Source organism: Epinephelus lanceolatus, chromosome 3 (genome assembly GCF_041903045.1).
Source record: "Epinephelus lanceolatus isolate andai-2023 chromosome 3, ASM4190304v1, whole genome shotgun sequence".
Classification (NCBI taxonomy): domain Eukaryota; kingdom Metazoa; phylum Chordata; class Actinopteri; order Perciformes; family Serranidae; genus Epinephelus; species Epinephelus lanceolatus.
This window is the reverse complement of record NC_135736.1, coordinates 28,678,808-28,703,600: the sequence shown is the minus strand read 5'-3', so window position 1 is coordinate 28,703,600 and position 24,793 is coordinate 28,678,808. Positions and strand designations below refer to the sequence as shown.

General features: G+C 42.6%; 1 protein-coding gene across 2 annotated transcripts in view; it reads left to right on the top strand.

The window, feature by feature from the left end:
• cntln (centlein, centrosomal protein) overlaps positions 1-24,304 on the top strand; it is a 118,027-nt gene extending 93,723 nt beyond the window's left edge. For both annotated transcript variants that reach the window (XM_033623179.2, XM_078166220.1), the window contains 3 exons: positions 1,490-1,687; positions 7,194-7,268; positions 19,824-24,304. In XM_033623179.2, coding sequence (XP_033479070.2) covers positions 1,490-1,687; positions 7,194-7,268; positions 19,824-19,934 — 384 coding nt within the window. In that variant the 3' untranslated portion in view covers positions 19,935-24,304. The remainder of the gene's footprint in view (positions 1-1,489; positions 1,688-7,193; positions 7,269-19,823) is intronic.
• The last annotated feature ends 489 nt before the right edge of the window (positions 24,305-24,793 follow it).

Sequence of the window (24,793 nt, the reverse complement as noted above, 5' to 3'; positions counted from 1 at the left end):
GATCGAAATCCGCCTACATATTTTACAGTATATATGAATCTTTATCTCCCCTACCTTAAGTTGCTGGGATTGAAATACAAACTAAGTTTAAAAAAAAAGTCTCTAAATGCATGTTTCCGAAGTAAACAAGTAATCGTGTTAAGTAATCATGACTCAGTATTGACCAAAACAATCCTGATTATGATTTTTGCCACAATCGATAAGCCTTCCTTCAATTCACACATTTCTTGTTCTAAAGTGTAACAGTCTATGCATTAGACTTGAGGTCAGGAGTTGAAAAACCAGCGTTCACCCTGTGAGTTGATTTATATAACAGATTGTTTTTCTGTTTTCTTTCTTTCATCATTATTTTAATCCATATGGGCTTTGTATAAAGTGATCCTGTTGGTTTTCCTACGTGCCTCCTTTGAATTTCTGAATGTCTGAGTTCTGCATGTGTATATTTGATGGTGCCAATAGACAAATAGCAACACTGCACGTACTCCAGCTGCGAGCCTCCAACCACTCAATCGTACTCTCCTGTGAGAACCACCACTTGCTTTATAAACAGCACCTTTTCCACCTGTGTGACATTAAGAGAGAGGAGTGGAGATGTTTGCTGCAATTCAACATTGTTCATGTGTGATTACCCTTGTTACTGTAATGCACTTGAGTGTTTTCATATGTTATGTTTCTGTGCGCACACTGTACTTCTCGCCTGCTTGGCTATATTGTGTTCTGTCCAAGAGCAAGTTGTACTTTGTTTTTTTTAATATTTTGTTTTTGTGTACTGCGAGTTCTCCTGTCTCCAGCTCTCTCTCATCTGACCATCTATTCCAAGGTCAGCTTTTCAGCAGGCTTACAAGGGAATGATACAGAAGATTATTGCCTCGATCAATAAGCTCAAAATGAAGCAAAGGGGAGTTTACTTTATTGACTTTCTCGTGTACAGTGGCAGTTTTAACATTTAATTGTCTCTCTGTATTTAGAGCAAACTCCCATTTAGTGCCCGACAACTGTGCCATCCCAGGCCTTCCTCGTCTCGCTTGCCATTCACCCGGGCACCATTTGAAACAGCCCCTCGTAGCTTAATTATTAACAGTGTTATGCTGCCCTGTTGTACTGTGAGACATTCAGAAAGCAAATAAATAAATGAATGGCTGTATTTTCAGTAGCTCTCTGTCTTTCTCTCTCTGATGCATGATTCTCTGTCTGTGGAGATTTTAGCAAAACTTGGGGTACGTTTGGTATCAAAGCTGTGTTCCCTCAGCTTTCAATCGACAGGGCAACAAACCCTCAGGTCCACATTCCTACAAGGGAGCGTGAGGCGAAACCGAAGAGAATCTGAGTGTGTCAAACTCAATATTCCTCCATAATGTACTAGGCCTCTCTGGCGCATGCTTGATCAATTTCATTTATTCATCTGCCAGGCAGAGCTATCCCTCTTGTTTTTCTATATCCATTTCATCATCCTCTTCTTTTTTTATTCCTTCTTCTCCTCCCCCTTCAGGCCCTGGCCAGTGAAATACTTTTAGACGTTCAAGAGGTCAAGCAGCAGTTGATGAAGAGGAGGAGGTTGAGGCAGGCCAACGCTGTGGCAGCAAAGGGCGGCCTCTCAGCCAAGTCTATGATCAAAGCCAAGTCCATCGCTGCCTCCATCCTCAATATGTCAGAGAATGATCTTGCGGACATAATGGACACTGAGCAGGTAAGGCCAAGGGACAGTGCGTCAACATTTCATATAAACGCTAACTTTAGGATCTATATCAAGTCTAGATTATGCCCAGAGCACTCCGCATACCTTTTTAATAGATTTTCTATACTGTAAAATTTCAAAACATCCTAAAAGTTTTCAGGGGGTTTTGCTTAGTGATTGCACCAGAGGACTGAGAAAGATATTATATCATCAATATCAACTTGTTGAGTATCTTCTTTGTCAATTGAGACTAAATGAGGTGCTACAGTAACAATGGCCTATCCTCTGGGAACGGATGCTGTAGATTGGCGTTAGTGTAGGGGAGGAGATATGGAGAAACTGAAGCCTTCTGTTCGTACTTCATTTCACCTGTATCTAACAGTGTTTAGCCTTGCTGGAAATCTCTGTTTCTGCCTGACCTTCTCTTATTGATGGGTAGATGGATTCTGGCAAGTAAGCAAGGTTGAACCACACACCAAGGCATGTCACTAATAAGTTAGGAAGTTGCAGTGCAATAGAGAAGGATGTGGCTTCATGTTTAAAGCTGGTGCTCTTGCTCTCGACAAGATCAAAAACCTGTCAACACCTGCAGCACCTGTCAACTTGATATAAGATTTAATACGGCACAAGTTGAGTAAGTACAACTCTTTTCTTTCGGCTGAAAGCAGTCATTGAACTGAAAATCCTTGCTATCGACTGTCGTCCACTTGCAAAAGTCTGAGTTTCACACTCTTTTTCCAACTTGGTGGGCGCCATAGATCATACCCAGCAATGTCATCAATTAGCAATCCCATGTTACAATCAACCTCCCATCCCTGGGGACTTCCTCCCATCTATCACAAGATGAGAGAGGGCGCGCCAGGCACTTACTCACACTTGAAACCAATTTTAGCCCTTTGCAGCCCAGCTCCACCCAGGAGATGACAGGGAACAGTTTCTCACTTGACGAAAAGTCCCCCTCATCAGAGCTGAAACCTCTGCGTGTAAAATCACTCTCCTCTCCTCACTACTTGTTTTCTCTGTTGTATTAATGGCAGTTAATGGCGTGCTGCTTTGTGCCCTAACATGATGGGTGTGTTTTTCCCATTTTGTTAATTCAACATTAATACATCACAGCGCTGTTGACAATACACGTACCCACCAGAGCACTGTAAATGTTGTGCCACTCAGTGAGGCTAAGTATAGGTGTTAGTGTAATTTTGAATGTTGGAATTAGATTCCAAAACAAATGTTCTGTTTCTGTGAATGCTTCTGCACAGATTAGGGTTGTACTTAAAACAAAATTATGTGAGTTAATTTAGATTTGGCTGTCCAATACAAATATTTGACTGACATTCCTTTTCCACACAGTTTGAGAGTTGGATCGGGGTTCGACGTGACATTTAGTGTGACAATGATGTTCACATGATATCACAAACAAGCGAAGTTAGGCCTCCAAGCTAGTGCTTGCTAACTATGCTAACAGTGGATCGAAAATGTGCAACTACATTTTTTGCAGACACAAGGTATCAAACAAAAGCCAACGACTGTTTCATATTAAGGTGCTGTGAAAACTGAACTTTTTCGGCAGATTTGGGACAGACGGTGCACTGTGCCACAGGAAGTTAGCATAAAACAAATTAGCTAACAGACTGATGAATCTAATATAGCTCCATTTATACATTTATCCAACGTGAAATGTCTGACGGCATGTTAAGCTAGCTAACATTGGTAGCGTGCTAGCTGTGTAACATATACGATACATGCATAGTAGGTCTTACGTCTTTTTACAAAATATATGACAACCTGTGTTGAACACTGGGAGGCATACTCCATGTACTATATGAAAATACAAACACAAAACAGAACTGTGTGGAAACATGGCGTCACCCTGACCATCTGGTTTTGCAGCTGCCTGCACCGGAGAACAGCGTGAAAGTTGGGAGCTCTCACTCTGCAGCTACATTTAAGAACAGAAACTTCCCCAGAACTACACTGCACACCGACTGGCAAAAAAACCAACAGCTTGACTTGAAACATTTCAGTTGACTGACTGGTCTCCGACTAATGATTAGAATCTTTGGCTTTCAGGAGTCAGCTCAAGTATATATGTGTGTTTAGGTGGGTGTCATGGAGAGACGAGTTTTTTCACATGTGCACTATTTGAAACTCCTGTTGGACACAATCACAGATCTGCATGGAAGTCTGTATCCATATGCAGATGTTAGTCAACTTAAACCTGCCTGACCTTAATTATCTTGTGCAGATTAGGCTTCACTAGTGGTGAGCAAAGACTGGATCCATAGTATATAACTATCCACAATCTGAACTGAGGCTGGTTTGTGAAACATTTTTGACACAGTGTTGAAAATTATTAAAAATTTTGGTACAGAGCTGAAGTTTCGTGATACTTGTTTCAGAGTTGTGATTTCTTTTCCCTCGACTCAGAGAAATGTACGAAGCTTTTGCACAACCTTTGTAGAGACTGTATGTTTTTCTTTGGACTTGAAGACGTGACATGAGGTTATCAGGATGTCCCAACAGTCTTCAGCAAGTCCAACACATAGCAAGTGTATTCATTTATTCACTTGGTTGTGCGATACCAGTGTGCTGAATGAGAGCTCAGGGCTCAATGGGATTGCTTTTACTTTTTCAGTTTTACTTTTAAATGAGAATACTCCATTGCCAACGTAGATACTTTTCCTCAGTTTGTCAACAATATTTCCAGAGGTTTTTAACATTGTAGGGCACCTGCACTTGGGTTTGAAATCAATGAATTTTTGAATTTCAGGCGTATCAACATTTCTAAATGAATTATTCCTGGTTGTTGTTATATTTTAGGAAAATTTTGGGAACAGATGACCTTCGTGTAATGACCACCATCTTTTCCAAAGCCTGCATGTTTCCTTTCCTCCAGAGCATCAGTCTTGTTTTGTTGATTTGTCCCTGCAAAGAAATCTGAGCTGTTGCTTGAGGTGTTTTACTGAGCAGAAATGTGGTTGTGACAAGAGTATTTGTGCAGCTGGTTCTGTTGTTAAAGACCGCACAGCACCAAGTGTTTCATGGGAATAAGCAATTTGTTCACTTGTTTTCTGTATTTTTAATTTATTAATTGATTTTCCAAGCTTTCAAAAGTCATAGAGAAACTTACAGCTGCTCCCTAACGCACAAGCACATGCACAAACACACAAAATCAATGTGATGTATGCATATAGATGCAAAGAAGGCGTCTAAGTGTGCTCAAACATAACAACTCCACACATGCTTACACACATGTATCATGCTGCACACTGTTATTTGCCTCTGTCCATTCCATAGCGTGCAACAGAGGACCAGAGAGGGCCGAGCAGCTCCAGGCTCCCCCGGCAACTTGTTGTGGAGTTAATGATCCAGATGTAATAAGGCTGTAATTGCCAGGCCAGTTTGTTTTGCACCTAATGTTTGATGGAGGGTCAGTGCTTTGTTATATATCTACCAAGGGTGGGCAAGCACGCTCACTCTCACGCACATGCACTCTTTCACACAACGTGTTCACCCCCGTGGGAGGCTTGAAGGCATGTAGTCACAAGGAGCCCTCTCTCACCCTCTTTCTCTCTCTCTCTCGCGCTAATATAACCACACACTCTGCCCACCCGCAGTCTCAACCTACTTCTCAGTTACTCCAAGCACCAGGCACAATTAGGCAGAGACTGAAATTAGCCAAGACCAACTGCTCTCACCAGGGATCACACATAGAGGGTACCAGGAAGCTGGGGAGCGCCAGGGAGAAACACATGCCTAATCCAAATGTCAGCCCTCCAGATCTTACTCATTGCCATGGATATAACCACTGCCAAAATTTTATCCTATTCAGGGCCGTGGGGGGGCTGGAGCCTATCTCAGTTGATACTGGGCGAGAGGTGGGGTACACCCTGGACAAGTCGCCAGACAATCACAGTGCTTACACAAAGAGACAGACAACCATTCACACCTACAGGCAATTTAGAATCCCCAGTTCACCTAACCTGCATGTCTTTGAACTGTGGGAGGAAGCTGGAGAACCTGGAGAAAACCCACGCTGACAGAGAGAACATGCCAACTCCACATAAAAGGGACCCAGCTGGCTGGCGGGTTTGAACCTCTTGCTGTGAGGTGACAGTGCTAACCACCGCACTGTGCCACCTTATCTTTCTTAATTGTTTTAATTTTGTACAGAAGACAGGCTTCCTACACAGTAAGTCTGGAAAGTGTGGAAAAAAGGAGTGTGAAAAAATACTTTTGTTTCCAGACTATTGACCCTATTCTGCTTTCGAAAATACAAAATTCAAAATGTCTAAAAATAAATTCACCAAAGCAGAGTGTTTCTCATGGCTACAGAGAAGGCATCCAGCACAGCCAAAATGTTTACCAGTGTGTGAGACAGTGCAGACCAGACTGAGCTTGATGTCGTCAAATGCAAGGCAAGAAGTATGGCGTGCAACTGAATTCACACTCTTACACAGAGCTGCTCTACGCCTGTACGTCACAGCCTGCAAAACAGCTCTGCTCCAAGGGCCTTACAACTGAAACACATCTGGAATCTGTAATTAAATTAGTTTGGAAGAAAATCATGTAGTATCTTTAATTTGCAATTTTTCTTCACTTTGGTAATTTATGCAACGTGTGCAGTCAGCAGCTTTAGATAAAATAATAGAGACCATAAAATGATTGATAGGCGCCGTAACACTCCCCTTAACTTTGAATGTCTTAGACTTAACATCACTCATAATTTTCTCAGCTGAAAGTCCTTTCTCAGTTGGATGAGAGTCAACATCTGCCCGTCTGACTCACATTAATATTGCTATGAATATTTGGTGATTTTCAGAGCGCACTCTGGTGAAGTCAGCACCCGAAGCGGACTCCGTCAGAGTCCACATAAAGTCTGCATGAGCCCCCTTGTGGACTTATGGCATTGGACAGCTCTTGCCGTCCCAGACTTCACAGAACTATGCCCTTTGGGTCCGCCGGTGTGCAAGCGCAGGGACTTTTAGATTCAGCCACACACACACTTTTCTCCCCCTCCCACCCGCACTCCCCTCGCCCTGTCCCTGTGAGGCAGTACAAGGCGCGTCACATCATTTCGAGCAGCAACACCTGGGGTTTGCGGTGAAGAGGTAACGCATTAGTGCTGAGGTGTACACGGCCATGTAGTCGCTCTCCTTTCTGTTCATTAGCAGTAACAAGGCTACCGCTCTGTTAGGTCTTTATACATGAGTAGCATGCAAACGTATACTGGCACACCTTGCCACTGAGTCTCCAGAGAGCTTCTTCAAGGTCCTGGCTGGTGTGATGGCTGCTTCAGTTCTGCCCTTAAGCAGGAGACTCACAGAGGCCAATCCAGAGATACAGCGGCGGGTTCTCTATAGAAACATCAAGTCAGCTAGTCTGATGTGCTTGAAATTTCCACCACATATAAATGCTAAGATTCCAAGGATTTATTGAAGGTGTTATATCCGTCTCCATGTCTATCTTCAATCCTGCCATTGAAATACATGTATTTTATTTTTTTTGTGTGTTACAGGGGGCAGAGGCCCATTCAGAGAGTCCCAGAGACCAGGAGTGGCTCGACCACCTCAACCACATTCTCCAGCAGAAGGTCAGGCTCACACCCATCTGCAGTAATGATCATACAAGCTACTCATTCCTGCACATACACAAGCTATTAGCAGCCTTCCTTTAATGTAAAATGAATTTCTGGCCTAGCACGTCTCCTAGTCGCGGTGTAGATTTGTAGAATGACTGCAGTCTGGAGTGTCAAAAGGAAAATTTCGAAGTTTTTCTTTTTAAAGTTTATGGTCACAAAAATACATTTAAATGAAGCAGAGTGGTACTTTATTAAAAAACTACAAATTAATTAATTAATTAATAAGATGGAAAATGAATGTTTTTATTAATATGAATTTCATTGCAAAAACAAGTTATTCTTGATTGTTATTATATTTTGTAATTAGTGGTTTCTCTTGTTTATTTTACAAATGGTCGGAAGCTTCGGTTTATCTCGGAATAAACTACAGTATTGTTAAAAGCCGTCATTATTACCAAAGTAAATGTTTAAGTATTAAAGAGCATCACCTGAAAAATAGATATTTTGTGATATATTGACTTTCTGGTTTGATAATTTAGTTTAAGAATAATTAATTTAAGTTTCATTTCCACTTAAGGATTGAATGATGGTGTTACTTTGTGTACAAGGCCAAGGGGGTTTTCGACATATCTTTAGTGCACTTGCACTTATTTTGGATGTCAGTTATGGTTTGACTTTTGAATACCTGATACTAAATATTTTGAGGGCACCAGTTTCACCTAAATACAGTAAATGAAGGATGAATTTTTATTACCCACCCCAATGTGTCCTGCTCGAGGCTCTGAAAAAAACCCCAAAAAAAACAATGATGCAAAAGATAAAACAAAGAAAAGCAACTACATCCTCACTCTGCGTGTGTGAGTGTGTGTGTGAGAGAGAGTCTTTGTGTGCACAGCCACTCATCTGTGAGTGCTCTGCTGGAGCTTTACTCGAGTGCTGTCAACGTAGGCTCGCTGTGATATGTGTATGATTGAGAGTGTCGACTGTGTGTATGTGTGTCTTGTCTGTGTTCTTGTCAGCGGCTGCCGCAGGCACTCATGCGTCGCCTCCGCAACACGACACACACCAGACACTGTTCTCTTGTTCCCCAGATCTTCTCCTGACCTTTCCACCTTCTTCTCCCCCTCCCTCACTACAACACACACACAACACTACCAAATCCATGTTTTTCCCTTCTAGCTGGACAGCTCTCAGTCCCTGTTCTCTGTCTCTCTCTGCCATCCTCCACTGTCCTGCATTCCTCTCTCTCCCTCTCTCTCCTTCTCTCTCTCTCTCTGGCTCAGACCCCGAGGCAGCTTGTTAGTGGGGAACTAAATATTGATTTGGCGGGCCTGTCGATGCCGGGAGAATGAGCTAGTGTCCACCAGAGACCTCGGCACTGGCAGCCTGCTATCGACGTTTTCCGTGGGCAGAACAGGGGTGGTGGAAGGGGGAGGGAGTGGAGGAGCTGGTGTGGGGAGTGGAGGAGGAGAAGAGTGGAGTATGACAAGGCTGAGACTTGCCCCTAGGTCTCTGTGGGGACCGCTGGGACCACCGCAGTCATCCCCCCTCACTGCAACAGACTTTTTCTATCCCCTTTCAAGTCCATCTTGTTCTGTTTTTTGTCTGTTTATTTATTTCTAATTTTTCCTCTTCTCTCCGTCTCGCGGTTTCCTCTCGTCTGGTTTTCAGAAGCATACTGTCGTATCAGGGGGACATTAGACTCTCCTTCTGCATGTGTCTCTCGTATTTCTCTTTTTGCTGAAAGGCTGGTGTGACATCTCACATACTAACAGACCGCGGGAAGAGTCTATGAAGATGCTTTTAGCGCCTGTCTGTTGGTTAATTAAGGTAGATCTCCTAATTTGATGTCTTGAAGACCACTATGATAAAGTGCCTCTACCACATGTGTCCACTGATGCTGAGAAGCAAGCATTTTCTTAGTGAGGGAATACACTTCAAGAACTGTCACACTGTACCCCCTCTTCCTTTCTACTTTCTGTCATAGCTTATGAAAGGCTCACCAAGCAGAACATCTGTGAAGTGGAATGGCCTGGCCTGTCACCCTGCCTGTGACACTAATAACACACTCCCCTAATAGTGATATGATCTTACCCCCGAAGCTGCACTCACACACACTTCTTCGGATAAAAAGACACAGAGACAGAAATAGACCCAGTGAAAGGAAAGATGAGAGAGAGATCCATGTCCTTAACTGGCTGGCTGTCACTGAAAGAGGATGAGGATGTGTCCATCTGCGCGTGTATGTCTGGGTACGTGTACGTGTTCCTGCGTGCATGTGCACTCACACGACAGCCTCATCTTGTCACTGTCAGTGCCTAATGGAGCTGCCAGTGGGACAGCACTTTATTATCTCAGTGGCCCTGTCAATAGCAAACCCATCACTCACTCTGTGTGTGTGCAGATGTGAAAAAGCTGAGAAGTGGTATGTATGTGTACATCTGTGTCTCTGTGTGTGGGCCATTGTTCGCCGGCACTGTCGTTGCACTGCCACATGTCAACATAACAAGAAAGAGACACATCCGTAACACAGCGGCAAATAGTGTGTTGCAGGCATGGAGATACGTGACGTGCATGTGTTGAGTTACCGCTCCCTTCACGCCGAAGAAGTGGCATAGATTTCTGGAGCCCCTAACCGCTGCCCCACACGTCCACTCAAAACCAAATGAAACATTGCATTCATTTCCTCGTCTCTCACCTCCACTGGTGAGTTAATGAAATCAAACCCTACGCCTCTCAGTGGAGAGCCACCATAAGCGGCGCTCCATAGCCAGGATCGAGGGACGGTGCTATCTAATAATCATGAGCAGGCCAGGGGGTGTACTGTATGGCTCCACCGCAACCCACCATGAATAAGGCCAGCAGAGAAGATGGAGTGTCCATGTGGGCCATGGGGTCCAGGCACCGGCCCGGGGAAGCATTGATTTAATTGCCTTTGGTTTATTTGTGGAGTCCTAATTATTGACTGGAGGTAGAATTTAATGGGCCAAGTCTTTATGAAGACAGGGAAATGACTGGCTTCTGCTGCTGGCCAATAATGAACAGGAGGAGCATGTGCATGCAAGCGTGCGCACATGTATGCAAACACACGCGTTCCCTCCAGATCATTTTTCAGACTCATTTTGTACACACACATACCCATCTCAAGCCTCATGACAGCATAATAACATTTAAAAAGTCATTGACTCTGTTGATTTCTTTACGAGAGGACAGTGGTTTGGTTTACTGGTATGGGGTGGCGCTGAGGGCCTGCTAATATTTACTTCACAATCACACCCAAGGGAGACGTACAAGCATCACTTCTTATCAGCCTCCAAACTATAACAAGCAGGTGAACATTACATTAAGACAGTAGTAGAGGCAGGCCGGACCAATCTGGACTGGACTTGTTATAAAACATCAAAGGCATTTATGGATAGACTACAGGGCTGAGATTTTTCCTGTAATTTCAAACCCTTATTGAACTTTGGGGAGGGGGTGCTGTAGCTTATTGCTGCGATGTTAATGGCATCATTTATCTAAAGTTAAATAACAGACTTTATTCATGTCACTTCTTGTCAAAGCTTCACACTGTGTTGGCAGTTCCACGGGGCATTACATCATTAACACTCGGTATTAAACATATCAAAGGCTCCATGCCTTACAGTGCTAATGCAGTGAGAAAGTTTTCTATTGTTCTCGGTGCTGTGAGGGTGAGGGGTAGTGTGTTGTGTTGTGTGGCTCATTATGCCTCTGTAATGACAAGGAACAGCTCTGAGTCCCACACTTCCCTCTGAAGGAAAGTGACTCTAATTAAGCCTCATTTAATGATTGAGCTAATTAAATCAGCCACTCTTTTTCTGTCTCTGTAAGTGCGTTTGTATGTGTGTGGAGGGGACTCGAGCCCAAGCCTTTGTACTGTAAATATGTCACTGGAACAGTGGCGGGGACTAGGAGGGGGGATCCCAGGAGGAGATTGGTGTTAGAGTTGTTAATACCAGAGCACACTGTGACTTATTTGGTACATTCAACTATTTCACATAAATAGAAACAGCAGATGCAGCTTTTTGGTGCTGTTCCTTAGCTATTAGACTGTTGGGTCATTACTTACAGGAGCAGTGTGTAAGATTTAGGGGTTATAGTGGCATCTAGTGATGAGGATTGAAGATTACAACCAGCTGAAACTTTTTCCAGCTGGAATTCCTTCAGTGTTCACTGATCAGGAGGTTTTTACTGTTAGCTGAGTTATCCACAGAGGTCTCCTCCCTCGAAAACAAACAGACTCATTGATTTAAACGGGTAAAAACACAGAATAAAGTAGTTTCGCATTAAGCACCTGCTAAAGTGTGCTCAGTTTTTTACTCTAATAACTTAACATCCAGATCCAAGAGCCAAATTATCCGCAGGGGTCTCTTCCTCTCCCAAAAAAAAAAGACTTGGTGTTGTAAACGAGTAAAAACACTGAATAAAGCAGTTTCACGTTACAAAAATCTGTTTTTCCACTGCTGCTCTTTGCAGTGGGGCTGCTACCTGAGGTATCTGACACGAAACACGAATGACCATATCTAGAGCCAGTGTTTGGTTTGTCCATTCTGAGCTACTTTGAAACATGGCAGTACACCGTGGCGGACTCTGTGGACAAGGACCAGCTCCCTATGTGGATATAAACAGCTCATTCTAAGATAACAAAAACACAAAGACCAGCTCAGTGGCCTTGTGGTAGAGTGTCCGCCCTGAGACTGGGAGGTCGTGGGTTCGATCCCCGGTCGGGTCATACCAAAGACTATAAAAATGGGACCCATTGCCTCCCTGCTTGGCACTCAGCATCAGGGGTTGGAATTGGGGGGTTAGATCACCACATGATTCCCGAGCGCGGCACCGCTGCTGCTCACCGCTCCCTCAGGGGATGGGTCAAATGCGGAGAACAAATTTCACACACTCAGGTGTGTGACAATCAGTGGAACTTTACCTTTACCTTTACCAAAGATTATTATTTTCAGGTGATTATACACTAAAGAAAACATAGTTATTATATTCCATTTCTGCCAATATACCGCCCTAAATCCTACACACTGGACCTTTAACTGTTGGGATGATTACGTAAACAGGCAGGCTACAATATATCAAACAACACATTTCAGCAGATCAGTCGAAATAGGCCTGGTGAATAGTATTATTCTTGAGTCATGATGCTAATTTGGAGCTTTAAGTTTACTGCCAGTGTGATTGTACTCGAAGGTCATCCTTTGGCGCACATTGGACTTCCACTCTTTAAGTTAACACAGGAAGAGAGTTAATGATGAAAGTCGTTGAATAGATGGCTGGATGTGTTAGATTCCTCCATGTCAGTAAGCAAATATTGAAGGGCAACATTTCTCAGCACCTTCTTGTTTTTGTGTGACAGGTTGCTGCAGGCACAGCCACTTTTGTTGATTGTTACTGCTCCCCAGTACATTACCTCAGCCAATGAGCCATACTGTTAATCACGGGTTGTGTTCTTGATTGCTGAATTCTACCTAAAGGTTGCATCTGTTTTGTATGGATATCACCTTTCTATATTTATACCCCAGTCGTGCCTGTATCACCTCATTTTCACACCTAATGAGTAGGAACCTGAAACAAAGACCCGGTGCTTTCCTGTGTTTAATCTAGGGTGTATTTAGGTCAGATCCCTAACAAATGCATGTTGCGCACTGAAATGATGTTTCCAAACAACGTATCAAGAAAAGGAGAGATTTTTAATTACAGTATTTGTGGCCCCAAGTGTCCAATTCCCTTTCATATCAGTCTCTAGTGACCTAAAGGGGAGAAAAGAGAGGGATCTGCTCCACTGCAGGGGTAGGTAATTATGAAGGAGAGGGAGAGAATAGGCTTGTCGGTGCATTAGTGATTTTCTTACCTGAGCCCCTCTTTGCAAATGTGACATATTCATTATCGGAGATAATCAAATGCAAGACTTTTTAGTGTGGTGCCTTTGTGCTTGGGCTTTTTTTTTAAATCTATTTATCATGCTGTTGTTGTTGTTATTCCCCCGTTTGATAAATTTGATTTTCAAACAAAAGTGAGAAGATCAAAGATCAAAGAGCTGTTTTTTCCCCTCTGTGATAAAACTACTGTAACTACTTCTCCCTTACCTTGAACAGTGGCCTAGATTGGAGACGGCTCAGCCAGGGACAAAGATTTATAGCAAGAGTACTTCATTACTTTGAAAACGCTCCTGTCATACCAGTCAGATCTGAAACCTTACTTTTTACAGTTATTATAAAATTAGTGTAAAAACTGTAGTGTTCCTTCTCATTTTCTACAGTATACATAAACACTGTACAACTGTAAGGTATGCTGTTGTTACAGGTTGACTGAAGGACTTTTGAAGGACACAAATTTTTGTAGAAAATCCTGGTTAAATAAAGCAGCAACATCTGTCTAATTGTGCATGGCTATTAGAGTTAAATTGGTAAAGTGGTAAACTAGTGAATGACTGAGAAAGATCACTCAGTTGTAATATGCTAAGCACATGTGGAATTTTGGATGATGTACCCCCTTATATCTCTTTTAGGCTCTGTGATTCCCCCTCCCTCCTCATTCTGACTCATTTAGATATCCAGCAGTCTGACACAATCTTTACAACCACTCACAAATTGGGCCCTTGGAAATAATTGCGCTAACCCGTTCCGAGGGAGAAGACAAAAGAGCTGGAATGATCGATCTTTTAAGGAAAAAAAAAAAGTTGATGTGTGTAATGGCACTACCAGACAATGGTCACTGGAGTGCTGCAACTTTGAGCTGCTCCTTGCCTTGAGGTGTGCCCCAGGCTGTAGAATAGCAATGTCATTTAATTGGCTCATAAAAACACCTTTTGCTTGCAGCCCTTGTTCTTCTTTTCACACACACACAAACACACACACACACACACACACACACACACATTCAGCCTCTCTTACGCACACACTTGTCAGTGTCAGTGGCTTTACATGTCAGTTCACTTCTGAAACATGTTCATGAAATCACATCTAGACAAAAGGTCTGCTCTGCAGGGCCTGTTGAATAGTAATGGATGTGAGTTAGCATGGCTTAATGCTACAGTAGCTTTTTCAGTGTTGCCATAGGGGACAGGGCCTCTTGCAAAACAGCGGCTGCGTTGCTTAGCGCTGGTGCTGGCTAGCTCTGCCAAAGGGGACAGGGGCCCGGCTAAATCAACTGTAGCATAACATTAGTGCCAGTTCCTAACACTGCCTTAAGCAGCCCAGGGGATCCAGTAGAGCAGGTGCATCACAGCTTACCTCCAACCATCCTGCAGGGTATCGGTCCCCAGCAAATGTGGCAGTTAGATGAAAGGAAAGGATAGTCCTGTTTGTCCCGTCTGTGAGCGAACGTGTTTCCAGAATCTGCTGATGTGAGTCACACAGGGAGATGAATCTGAATGAGAGGTATTTTATCAAACGCAATAGAATCATTTGTCAAACAAGACCAAAAGTTTTCTCACTGTAGCTGGTGACATTTATCAGCTTTAATGAATGATCGAGGGTTCCTAGGCAGTATGGAAAAGTATGGAATTTGATTTTAGTCATTTACAGGTGTGGGTGTGTGGAAAAAAGAAAAGAGAGTGTTGAAAAATATTTGTGTTTTCAGACTTTTGCCTCTATTCTGTTCTAAAGTATAAAACACAGAATTTGTAAAACAATAAATTGATCCTACAAGCAAAGCGTTCTTCATGGTGTTTGGACCAGGCAGCCAGTTCAGCCAAAATGTTTATGACTGTGTGAGAGAGTGCGGGCCAGAGTGAGCTTGATGTCGTTGAAAGCAAGGGAAGAACTATGGCGTGCGACTGAGCACCCACTCCTATGCAGAACTGCCTCAAATTTATGTGTAGGAGTGTGGACTGAACAGACTGTTGATTTGTATGAGCTACAACACCTAGCTACAGTCTTCTGGCAATTATTTGGCAACATGATAGCATATATATTGAGAATGTAACATACATGTTGGCTTTCAAAACCATTGATTTTACATACTGTAATAAACATCTAGTTATTTGTACTCAGATGTCAAATATGGTCTGATAAATCCCCTGAGAAGTCCACAGTAGGATGACATTTTTGAATGGAAAATGCATAGGAATCGTGAAACTCATACATGGCAGTTTTTGCGCTTTGATTTCTTGTGAAGAAAATGGGAGGTCGTCAGGGGTAGGGTTGGGCCAGTGTACACCAATTTTCAAACTGGTGTGATACTGACCCAAACACCGGACTGCACCGGTATACCAAATTCTACCACTATAGGTGTTGCCTTTGACTCAGTGGCCGTTTCCCTTTATATTCATTGTCTTGTGTGGTGATCAGCAGTGATGTGGTGGTTCACTTTTACACTGTGATCTGTAGCCTATAGTTCAGCTTTAGCTTCTAACTATCTTTGTCTTTTTAACCTGTTGTTGCTGCTGAGTCAGTTTGACATCCTGGATATACCCTTCAAACACAGACTGTAGACCCCTCTGTCTGCTTCTCTCTGGAATCACTCTTTCATTCTTCCAAAAATATGATGATATTTATCAGGGAGTGCAGTTAGTTACAGTGTAGGCTCCATGCTCTCTCTGACAGCTTGTCGGACCATCACAAAGGGGCGGGGCTTAGTAAAAGGTAAATTACTCAATTCAGGTTTATGAATCAGCTGTTCTCCGTCCATTGCAGCGCTTTCAAAGTGAGCAACAGAAATAAATAGAAATAGGGTGTACGACAAAAGTCTAGCTCAAAACCAGCACAACATGTCACTTACAGCCAGTTAGGACAACACTTTTGTTGGCCTCATATTCAAAATGTTGCCATACGGACACAATTTTAGTTTTCTCATCAACCAAAAAAACATGAACTTTCTAGTAAACAAACACAACATGCGCCACACTTGCCGCCTCCCACTTATGTTGAAATTTGACCTCATGTTGTAAGTAAATTGCTTTACAGCCTGTCAGACACTAGCGGCTCCATTAGTCATTTCAAAACATGTACACATAATATTATGTTAATCATGTTGTTATATTGCTCATTACCATTGCAGTACAAGTTGGATTTAGCGCTGTGGCACCATCATACTGCTGATGCAGACAACTATTTGATTTGCTACGTCATCTTAAATGCCAGTTCAGCTGGTTTGCGTAAAACCAAACTGGTTTAAGCTCGTACTCCGGACCTGACCAGCAAAACCTAAAATCAAGAGCTTGTAGTTAGGGGTCAAGATGTTGCCCATGAACCACAACATTCTTCCTTCTCTTTTCCCACAGTCTCTCAGCTGTCCGAAATAAAGACTTAAAATGCCTTAAAAATGCTAAAAAGAGCTAAAAGTAGGTAGGGTTTCTTTAGCCTTAACATCTGATTTAGGCTTAAATTTCACTCATGTTTGGTTTATCTACATCATGTTTACCTGTTAGTGTTGTTTACCCATATTCCCATATCAGTACTTTTAATGATCCAGTCTCCCTCTTTGCTGTCCCATAGAGCCTTGTGTTGTGGCTGTGTCTCTATTTTAGTGGGTTTGTTTGCATAGTTAGTGGCTCTAAGTGCAATTAGCTGATTAGGAAATTGTGTGCATGTGTGTGTGTGTCGATGTGAATATGTGTGTGAGACAGCGAGAGTGAATCCTCCCTGGAGGATGGAGGCAGAGGGAGATGTCTCAGCAGTTACTTCAGTGTAGTGATTCTCAGAGGAATAGCGCTGTGTGTTTGATGCATCCAGTGCCGTTGGAACTGACTCCCCACTGCACACATGCTCAATTGCGCGCGCACACACACACACACTTTCAAGCACATGGGGCCTTGTGTTCCCTGCTCCTGTTACCTTTAATGAAGAGGAGAGAGGTGTCGAGGGGCAGGGGACTGCGTGTGTTTTTGTATGTGAGTTTGAGGCTCTCACTCTCCAGACGTATCGGATATTGATGAGTTTGAAATCTCATCAGCGTCCTTTGTCGTGTTCTTAAAACATGTCAGCTGCAGACCTAATTCCAATATGTGTTGTGTGTTTGTGTTGATCACTTCAAAGCAATGCTACCTTGTATTCCCCGATGCAGATGTTATTCAGCAAAGTTTGTTACAGCACTTCAGACTTGAGTCAGCCTGTTTTCTGTGTGTATGGTTCAATAGCTTATGTTTTCACATTCTCTTTTAAGAGATAAAAAGTCAAACACTTTATGATATCGAAGCCACTATTTTCAGCTCGGCCGGTCCATTTCTCATCTCATGCCATGTGACTTAGAAAATTTGCTCAGAGAATGAATTTGTTTCCCCCGCTTGAAAAGGGTGCTTGTAAAAGGCTGCACATAACTTGAAGTGAATATTTATGGGTGATACAGTATGAATGCCTGCCTTTGATCAGGCGCCCTAATGACCATAAAATCCTTGTGTCGATTCGGAAGAAAAACAAAATTAGCCAGAGCTCTGAGGAGAAGCCTGCCCACCTCTTTATTTTCACTTTCCCATCATTTCCACGACACCAACTAAGCAAACACATGTAGTTCCTTCATACGCAACCTTTGTAATCCTGTATGATTAACTGGACATCAGTTCTCATCCTCTTACATTTCCATCATAAGTAAAAGCACAATGCTGTAGATGTCCCCTGCGATGCTGGCGATGTTTCAATTATGCCTTGAGGAGCGTCTGCTGAAAAGTGATCAAGCAAACCTCTGGGGAAAGCATGGTGTGTCTTCTAGGGGTGGGAATCTCCAGGCACTTTACAATATGATTGGATTACGATTTAGAGGGCAACGAGTTGATGACAAAACGATTATCGATGCATCAAAATGTTTGATGTCTGTACATATATTTTTCTCACTGTGACTACTTTTAAAACATAGCATAGTCTACTTGTAGTGATCCATATTAAACAGATAAATTAACCTGGAACCATGTGGCTGTTGTACAGGTCCCTTTTTTATTCAACTTTATAGCCACAATGCTTCCAGACCCAACTTTTAAACTAGTCAGATTGTATCCATCTGCAGTTGCTCACATTAGTTATCCACTGTGAGATATTTATGCCGGTGTAGCGTCCAACCTTTATATACTGTAATATTTTACTTGAAATAGTTAATTCATATACTGTTGCGTAATAAATGGTCAGAAGCCTTTTTATTTTAAAAGATTAAATGCATTAATTAATGAATTAATTGATCTGAAAGCACCTCACGGTCTTCTGCCTGTATGACGATAACAAAACAAGTGGGAGGCAGCATGATCCACTGTGTTGGTATTGACGTCTCCAGCAGCAGAGAGCAGCTTTTCCGAGGAGGATCTCATTTGTTTATGTGCTCAAGGCTGCTCCTCTTTGTTAACGTTAGTCTCTGAGTGGTGGCATAGAAAGTATTTACTTTGTACTACTTGACGTTCACTTCGCAAATATAATTATGTAGATACCAAATTAAAACTTGTTTCCAACCGCTGCCTTTTGTAAAGATTAATTTGAAGTTAACTTTAGCATGTGCTGTGCGGTAGACTGGTGCTGCACTGCCCTCGCCATTGAGTTCGGCTTCTTTCATTTCATCAACATCAGGTTATTAGAAAACATTTAGATGGCAGTGCATCTAAAAATTACATCCCCCAGCTCTAGTGTCTTCAGTCCCAACAAGAAAAAAAAGGCTATAGTTGCCATTTTCCTGTGCTTAATGAATAGTTTCGCGTTTTTTCAAGTCTATCATAACACACTACTAACATGCCCATATGTTCTGAGTTTTTAGATGCTGGGATGATTCCTCATGTTCATGTTGGCCTTTCTGACATGATTCCAGTGTAAGATGAGGGATAAAATTAAGGCTGTGGTGAATGGTTTGAGGCTTCGAAGCATCATTAATGTTGACATACGAATTCTAAATAAAAGTAAGAATGCTACACTAATATTATATTGTGTTATACTAATGGCTGTGTAGGATTGTTTCTGACTGGTGTGATCCAAACATTTCCAGTAACTCCAGAGCATTGTAAAATTCCAGATGCCAAACTTCATTGAAACAGATGGATGTAATCATTCAAAATTCACAACATATTTTTATCTTACAAAATATTCTGCTTCGACCCATATTTGTTGGCGTTTGCCTTTTAAAAAATATTTTCACTGCAGTCTAAAAACTGTTTGCTCCCCTGCTTGCTGCACACAAAGTGAGGCACGCACCTGTATTAATGGAGCATTACAGCTGCAGTCTAATAGAACTATAAATTAGATTTATGAAACCAAATTAACAAAAATTCAAAACAAAAATGTGAACCTGTCCTTTAATCGCACGGTTCACCACTGATTGAAAATGGAAGCTTGGAAAAAAAGTAGCGTGGGATTAGGTGTTGAAACTAGTGCTGTGTAGCCTGTTTTGTGAATTGCTTTGTCAGAACGCTCAACATGGCCGGTCCCTCAAAAGTTTCACAAGTCCTCAGGCCCCATCTGAGGTTCTGTTGTTGCACAAAACAGCACACAGGCTCTCTGAAAAGCTGCCAGGTGTCAAAAATCTGAGCTTTTTTTTTTTTAATACTTGTACATTTGTGTGTTTTCCTCATTTTCTCTAACCCCTTCTACCACCGCCCCCACACCCTTTTTCTATCCCTCCCCTCCCCTGCAGATCCCCTCTGCTGGCCAGCTAATGGAGGCTGTGCGCGTGAAGATGAAGGAGAGGAAAGTGCTGACAGAAGAGCTGGCCACGCTCGCAACACCAGTCAGCGAAAAAGCCTGACTCCCTGGGCTGAGGCTGGGAAAACTGTCATCCTCTTCTTTTTCTCCCTCCCTTCTTCACTCCCTCCCCGGTACCTACTCAGTGGGAGCTGGGCTGAGCCAAGCTGAGCCGGGGCAGCAGAACCAATATTTGTGAGAAAAGCGCTGTCGACTCACTCTGGGCCACTGGCTCAACACAGCAGCCCAGCTTTTGTAAATGAGCCCTCGACATCTGTGTTAGCGCTCAGTGCACTATGTCTATCAGACAGGGCCCTTTAGCGCCAAGCTAATTTACAGTGGAGCCACTCTCCCCCCACTCTCAACGCAGACCTGGGGTGATAAGGCAAATGCTTACGCTAATATTTAAGTTAGTTTTTTTTGCTCTCTTTTACCTCTCCCCCCTAATTTATTTGGCACCTGGAGGACCTTAGGGTGCAGGGACTTGACCTAGCGATGCCAAGTCGACACTTTGAGAAAGTCAAGAGTGCAGCACAGACCAGAATATTCAGAGAGCTTAGATCCATTTTTCATATCTGATACCACACTGCTCATAGAGAACATATTCAGTGACTACATTTACATGCACACTAATATTCTACTTTTTTTAAATATAAAAATATTTTGAATTTGATGTGGTCATGTCAACAGCATACTCCAAATTAGGATTTTTTCCAAATGTTGCATTTTCGGATTTGAATGTGGGATATGACGGTATTATTCGTGTTTTATGTGCATTCTTTGGACATGTATACAGCTTGTTCTGAATTTGCGTCTCAACTCTGCCACAGTTTGTGGCACACGACGCCTTGCCTGTTTACAGTCAGCATTCTAAGTTGTCATAGATACGCTGTACACAAACCAACGCACCAGCAGTTTGCAAGAGTAGATGTATGCCCAAAAAGAAAAGCCCACATTTCTGATCAGAGGGAGAAACACACCTACTTGTAGACTTTGTAAAAGACTTGGATATCATTAGGTATTTAGATATGCACAAATGTGGCAACATCGATCTTTCCAAAAAGCTGGTCAAAGGAAAGAAAGATGGAGGCTGTGTTCGCACGGTCCAGCGAGTGTGCCACTGGTTGAAAACTTTTTCAAAAATCCTGTTTTGACGCAAAAAAACAAAATGGCACAAGCTGCTCTAGTCGTCATGCTTGGGCACGTCAATCAGAGTATGCACGCTTGCACGTAAACAAAACTATTAGTGAAATATTCAGTTTGATTAGCCACGTCAACAGCTTAGTAGGAAAATTGTCTTTTTTGGAATAAGGGCAAAAAACGGAATATTAAGTGCATGTGAACATAGTCATCAATTGAAGCCCGCTGAGTTTTATCCATCAAATTCACTGCAAGTATTTATTTTATGAAGGAAATTATCTTTGTTTTTGGGTGTTTAAAATGTGTTACAGCTTCAACTCTGTCAGTATTTGTTCTTTTTATAATTTATTTGGTAATAATGTTACATTTTAATGAGTATCTTTTGAAAACCTTTTCTAAATTTCTTAATAAAAAACAATTTCCCATATTTTTGCCTATATTTTGCTCCTCAGAAACTGCATTGTTGTAAATTTCATGGTTTCTAAATGTTCTCTTGTATGTTTTCCCACATTTCAAAGGACTGTCAGTCTGCGTGCGATGGTGACTGAGGATGCTCTGGTGGACAGCAGGGTTCTCACACCTCTCTCATGATTGACAGCTGACTGTTGGCATGGTTCCTGTCTGTAATAAGTGACCCCTGCTGTTGACATCATTAACAAGGGTCCACATGAGCACACACACACACGGCACAGCACAGGGGTGTATTAGAGGAGTGGTTACATCCTTGACATAACTACCTCCAACCCCTTTTATCTGCTTCCCTCTTCCTCCCACTCTTTTATTCATTTTGAATATTAAACCGTGATCCTGGTCTCCTCTGTCCTTGAGTTGGCATCCTACACAAGAGACCACACACTCCTCCCTTCAAGTCATCTTTTTTTTTTTTTTTTACTCCTTTCTATACCTCTCCTAGCTTTTGTTTTCCTCTTCACCACTTTCCCTCTTTCTTTTTATTATGTATAATTAACAATGGTGTAAAGAATCCTCCGTTCAGGAATTAAAAAGAAATAATTCCACTTTTTAATCCCCCCTCCCTTCTCAAATATATGCTAATGATGTCGTTTTCCTTTATCTTTTTATAATAAAGGATTAGGCCAGGACTGTCTCTAGCTGCAACTCGGGGACCAATTTAGCTGGGATCCAGGAGAGACAAACCCTTGTGGTTAATTACCATTCATTAACATAGTTTGCATCTTTTCTTCCTCTCCAATACCCATGAGCCAGCTATTGTCAATATTTGTCCCATATAAATTTCTGCAGTTTTTTTTCTCCAGTCACTGTCCTCCAGGGTAACGCAGCTAATGACAAACATTAATAACTCAGAGAAATCCGGTGGCTCGGTGGGTATAGAAGAGCAAAGCATCGGTGCCACGCAAATTATCTCGGAGCCCCCCACCCTTTGCTGTCTGACTGTCTCTATTTCTCTCTCTTCCTTTTAGCGTGTAATGCATAGTCAACATGTTTGCTTGCCGAGCCCCGGCCTCGGCTGACACACTCGTGCTATTTCTGTGACATATTCAAATGCGGGCCCCCTCAGCTGGTACTCCCTTGGGTTTAATTAACCTGGCCTTGCCTCTGACGCTCCCTCAGTGAAGACGTTAAAACGATCTTGAAAACACCCTTCAAACCCCCCCCAACACACACACACACACACACACACACACACCCGTGTCTTCCACTAGGCGCTGTATATGATTCATCTCTTTATTTTCTGCGTAGGAATGGCGTGCCATACCCCTCTTTTCTTCTCTTTCACTCTCTCCTCATCTTCCACCCTTCTTTTCTTGTACAGCTCTCATTAAGAGAGGTTTCCTGTGGGAATTACTTTGATCAGTAGTTCCAAATGCAAAGTTTTCCTCCCTTCCCCTTTTATTCATTCCAACACAATCAACTTGGTGTCATTTTTTTTCCTCCTCTGTCTTTATCTCTCTTTCTCTCTCACCCCGACTTCTTTTTAAATCCAACTTTCTTGTGTTTTTTTTTTTCTTTCCATGGATTCCTGCAGGAGTTTGTTCCTGGAGGGGTAGAGGAGGTCAGGGTCACGGGTTGACTTTGGGGTCGATCGATGATTTGTGTTTGTGTGTGTTTGTCTTGTGTGTGTGTGTCCCAAGGCTTCTCCGTGGTACTTTTAAGTTCCCTCAGTCTGGTGTGAGTGCGTGCCACTTGGGTGGGAAGGCGGGTAGCCCACAGTACAAAGAACAGTCAAAGCACAGGCTGAGAATATCTGCAGCCTCCAACTGATGCACAATTAGTCCTTGCAGATCTCGTCAACCAGATGTGGAGTGAGTAGAAAACAGCCTCTGGTGATTTCCCTTACTTCACTGACACAGTTTCGCACCCCGGCTATTGCTGCCAATATACCAGTCTGCTTTGATATCACTCACACAGACACTTGGCACTGTCTTAAATAACAAGGTACGTGTGACATACAGCCAAATGTGTTTTTTGACAAATGTATAATGCAACATGTTTACAGTCTTTATTGTGTCTTTCCTTCATGTTTGATCCACAGAGAGAAGGATCAAAAACAAAAGGTAGACGCTGTTTACAGACTGTATGACAGAAATCTCACCACTGACTGTTGTGTGAAATTTTAGTGAAGAGCCTAATTATTTTTTTAACTTTCAGATCACATATACAACTCCTCAATACGTCCATGTGTAATTTTCCTTTTCATTATAGATGCCACCTTAAAAAGAAAGAAGGAATCTCCTGATGCACATATGCTATGTATACAACCTCATTGATCTTCACTTGAACAAGTCCCTTATCCTCCTCTACAGCACTCCAGACATGAAACGGCAGCAGATTATGGGTGGATGCGGCCCGCCGTGGGAAGCTAGGGAGCAGATAAAAAGGCCAGCCGCTCAGGGGACTAAAGCTATGTTTTGATGCTGTGTGATAAAGAAGAGGCATAAGGCGAGAGGAAGGGGAAAGTTACAGAATCTATATATATATATATATATATGTATACTGTATATATCCTCTGGCTTCTCTTTTTGGATTCCTCTCCCCTCCCTCTCACCTCTTTGTCTTGTCCATTGTAACCAAGCTGTTCCTGCACTTTTCTTGTTCTTTGACACACACTTTCTCCGTCCCTGTGGACTGTCCTAAGCCTTGCTCATGGCAGCTGTCTCTCTAAAGCCATGGCCTGAGCTCCTGGGGAGAAAAAAAGAGAGAAAGAAAGAATGGGAGAGGGGTTGATCTGGTCTCTAATCCACCTTCTCTTACAGCGTAGGAGGGAAGCTGCAGTCCTCAACATCACCTCAGAGAGAAGCGACTCTTTGAATGTGACTACCTGAACCCTCTGGTGTCCTTATGACTAATCTGGGATGTTGTCTCAAACACTGTAGAGACTGTGACTCCTAATATCACAGATCAGTCAAGCTGTCACTCTTTGGTGGACTTTATTGTTGTCAGAGATTTCATGCTTTCAAATGTGCCAAGCTTCAAAGCAGAGGATTTGTGTTCTCCAGTTGGCACACTATCCATAGGACCATTTTGTTACGTACATTCAGAATCAAAACAAACAGGATCAGTCTTCATTGGACCTAGCTGTTATAAAATAGGCAGCCATCCTTTGTTTTGTGCTCCAGCATATATAATAACACCTTAGTCTACGGTGTATAGCTCCTCAAAGCACCTCTCCACCTTGACTAACTTTTCCAAGCACTCATTAGCGGACTGGCTGAAGTTTGGAGGGTATGAAGCGGGCTGGCAGATTACCCCCTGTAAAGTAGCACACCTCAGGTAATCACACTAATGAATTCAAGCGCCCCCCCA